The sequence below is a fragment of the Micropterus dolomieu genome, linkage group LG07, assembly GCF_021292245.1.
Source record: "Micropterus dolomieu isolate WLL.071019.BEF.003 ecotype Adirondacks linkage group LG07, ASM2129224v1, whole genome shotgun sequence".
Classification (NCBI taxonomy): domain Eukaryota; kingdom Metazoa; phylum Chordata; class Actinopteri; order Centrarchiformes; family Centrarchidae; genus Micropterus; species Micropterus dolomieu.
In genome coordinates, this window is record NC_060156.1 from 6,249,634 (window position 1) to 6,253,610 (window position 3,977).

Below are 3,977 nucleotides of genomic sequence, written 5' to 3' on the forward strand. Positions count from 1 at the left end.
CTGTGTCAGAAAGTTCACCACCAAAACCCTGGCCCATTTAAATGGTAATGACCTGGAGATAAGCAGTGCAAGCAATTGGGGTTGCAGGTGAAGGATTGGATGCACCATATTGGATGAGCCATATATCCACTGGGATCACCTTGTTACTTATGTTATGTACTCATTTTTTGATACCCATTTCACTATTGTGGCTGATTTTGTACAACCAAAAAGGTAGTCACAAATGAAATAGCTTTAGTGGTTGGCGCTGTTGCGCAAGCTTGGATGCAGAGGTGCTTCTTGGAAGCTCCCATAAGGTCAACTTTACAACTAAATATAAATCTGTCATCACAACAGCAAGAGTTTGATTCTGAAGCTATCAAGTAACAAACAAGTTGTAACGATTTCAAGACACCAATGCCGGTTTCAAGTACTAGAAACCGATCAGCGAAGCAGCTTGGTGCTGCCCTCTCAGGCACGGCATCAGCAGCATTGACCAAAAACCTGGGCAAGGCCTCAGCTACCGACAACATGCTAAATCCAAAGATGCTTTTCCAGGTACCCACGGCCGATGTGCTACCAGGTAAGGTTAGCCTCCTTTGTGTTGCAACCTTATAGCAAACTGCAGCATATCATACACACGAAATTGTCGTTTTGCGGTTTTGTCAAAGCATGTATATGTGACACCTGAGATGAGATCGGGTTGGCACCATTGGCCAAATTCAAAGTGAGGTGGGGGACCAGCAAGCCAAATGTGAAGCTCTTGAGGGTCGCCAATTGGGGCCAAATTTGGCCTGCAATTCCATGCTACAGTGCATGTTACTCTCTGGGGTCTAAGGAACACTCTTTCAAGGACCCAGTCCTGGCAATGGAATTCATCAACCGTGAAATGCTAAGGATGCACTTGAAAGACTGCAGATATGGTATTTGTCTGCAATGATAGCAGAGAAAATGCTTATTCATTATTATTTCTCTAAATACAATGACAAACCATAATTATCATACTTAACCTTAGCTTGCATTACTTTTGAGTGTTATGATTAATATCCAACAGCTTTGTTGGGGGTGTGTAAGGGTGGGTGACATTTGTGTTTTCTTTTTCTTATTAACTTCCTTTTTGGCATTTTTTCATTACAAGTATTTTTTTTGAGATGACTCAGGTGGAGTTAGTGATTATAATCCAATACATGTTTTGTTCAATTCAGCAAATATTTCCTCACGGTTTGCTAGCTCTCCGTTTTGTGTGTGGTCTGAAAAAAAATCAGGTTTTCCTACAGAGCACCGGCTCAATACATGGAGAACAAAGAAAGTCGGTTCCAAGTTGGAACCATTACCAAATTTCCAAGTGCAGAGGATTTGTTAAGACACGTGCATTTCGATTCTGCTGATCAGTTTCTAACTTTTTCCATATTTCAGTCACGCTCCTGATTGAACTGCAGTGACCATTTTACTGTCCAGGTGATCTTATAATTGATAAGCCATGTATATATTTATGCAAATCATTTGGTTACCACTTATGAACTTATGCTGTTAAAAATGCTGTGCTTGTACTCCTTCGACTTTCTCAGTTCATTAAGTCCATTAAAAAGTGTGTGACAGTGATCCCACAGTATCATTACTGTACAAGATGCCTCCTCTTTGTCCTGTCTACATTATTGTTCATAACATTTGGTAATAAAGCTTATAATCAGTTGTTGATAATATTTCCCCCCTTGTTCTGGACCAAATGAACCAGTCTGCTGTACTTCATTCCCTTGGTGTTTTTTCGTAACAATGAAGGAGTGAAAACTTGCCCACAGTATTAGGGCCTACTAGAGGTCCTCGCCGCCTCTGCAATGAGCCGTCAGCTCCGCGAATGCTCCTGCTGTTTAAAGCAACATTATGTTAGATTTGAGGGTTTGTTTGTGCTGTTTGGAGTGTAATTCACTTCTATTGTAAATAAGGACAGCTGGACACGTGTATAATCATCACAGACAAAACATGGTATGCTGTACTAAAAAGAGTCCACACTTCCCCCTATTTGTGCAAGACATAGGCTACTACAGTGTAAAATACTACATCGGGCATGCTGGACTAAAGAGAAGTTGTCAGAAAGATTCCTAGACATAGATCCAGAGTGTGACTGTTGTAAATTGATTTTGTTTTTTGGAACTGCTCCAAGCAAGCAACTTATTGGACTTCTGCGTTTAAGACACTGTCAGAGGTCCTTTATGTGACTTTATACCCCTATCCTATTATGACTCTTTTTCAAAGAGGTCCAACTGCAGCACCTTTAGACCTCAGGCCCCTCACATGCAACTATTATTGCCCCCCGCTGGTTGGAGGATGTAACATAAATAAATCATTCAGTCATTTATTCACACAGCTATAAACAGCTATAGCATAACTTAACACTAACTTGCTGGAAAGCTAGACGCTGGCGGCTAATGAGCAACACAGGCTGTATGCAGTAAACTGCAAGCTAATTGCTCCTTGCTACTTTAAAAAAGAAACAAATAAAACACAGAATATTAACTCCTTGGTACAACAGCCAAACACACAAGTTGAAGAGAGCATCACAGAAACTTGAGAGGAAATGGCATTTTATACATCAAGAAGAATCTTGTTTGATCTGGCAGGATAGTCTGAAAATTTAGAGGAAGGCCCTCCGTAGCGCCAGAGCAGCTTAGTCTTCATTAATAGAGGAAAATAAGAACAATCCCAGGTTCCTCTTCAAAGCTGTGGCCAGGCTGACAGGGAGTCACAGCTCTTCTGAGCCATGTGTTCCTATTGAACTCAGTAGTGATGTTTTCATGAACTTCTTCAAAGACAAAATTCTAATTATTAGGATAAAATTTAGCACCTCCTGCCCTCCGTGGATTTCAACCTGTCCTCAGTCACAGGAACCTCATAAGCACCCGCAAAACTCAATGGATATTTGGACTGTTTCACCAGCTTACTTCAATTGTGACCTTGTCCAAACCAACAACATTCCCCACAGACCCAATTACAACCAAGGTGCTCAAAGATGTTTTGCCCTTAGTTGGCACTTCTTGGCTAGATATGATCAACCTTTCCTTGTCAACAGGCTATCAGAATCAGAAATACTTTATTGATCTTTGTCACAATTGCACACTTGTCAAGGCATAAGGAATAGAAATAGTAATAAAAGGTAGATAGATAAATAGTGTGTATATATGAGTATAAATTTTAAATATAAGATTAATATTATTAAACAGATAATATTGCACAAAAATAGATAATACAGTCCAGTTAAAAAACTAACTGTCCATGTGTCAGACACTTAGAGGGAGGAGTTATAAAGCTTGATGGCCACAGGCAGGAATGACTTCCTGTGGCGCTCTGTGGTGATTTTTGGGGGAATGAGTCTTGCACTGAAAGTGCTCCTGTGTTTGATTAGCATCACATAACACATAACATCATGGAGTGGGTGGGAGACATTGTCCAAGATGACATGTAGCTTAGACAGCATCCTCCGAGAGTCCAGCTCCACCCCCACAACGTCACTGGCCTTGCGTATCAGTTTGTTGAGTCTGTTAGCGTCCGCTACCCTCAGCCTGCTGCCCCAGCATGCAACAGCAAACAGGGATAGCACTGGCCACCACAGACTCATAAAACATCCTCAGCATCATCCTGCAGATGTTGAAGGACCTCAGCCTCCTCAGAAAATAGACAGCTTTGGCCCTTCCTGTAGAGGGCTTGAGTGTTCTTGGCACAGTCCAGTTTATTGTCCAAGTGCACTCCCAGGAATATGTAATCATATACCTCAGTCTTTTAAAGAGGTGGTATAATGCACATTTTCAGGTTCAAAATCTTAATTAGGGGTTGTATCAGAACAGGTTTACATGGTTTAAATTTCAAAAAACACCATATTTTTCTCATACTGCACATTGCTGCAGCTCCTCTTTTCACCCTATGTGTTGTACGCTCCACTCTTGAGCTACAGAGTGATGCATCTTACTTGTACAAAATCTTTGTTGGGAGTTGCACATGCGCAG

General features: G+C 41.2%; 1 protein-coding gene across 1 annotated transcript in view; it reads left to right on the forward strand.

Annotated features, from left to right (window-relative positions):
• Positions 1-396: 396 nt before the first annotated feature.
• Positions 397-3,977, forward strand: part of LOC123974051 (probable phospholipid-transporting ATPase IM) — a 31,150-nt gene continuing 27,569 nt past the window's right edge. Inside the window, exon 1 of the mRNA XM_046054469.1 lies at positions 397-562. Coding sequence (XP_045910425.1) covers positions 397-562 — 166 coding nt within the window. The remainder of the gene's footprint in view (positions 563-3,977) is intronic.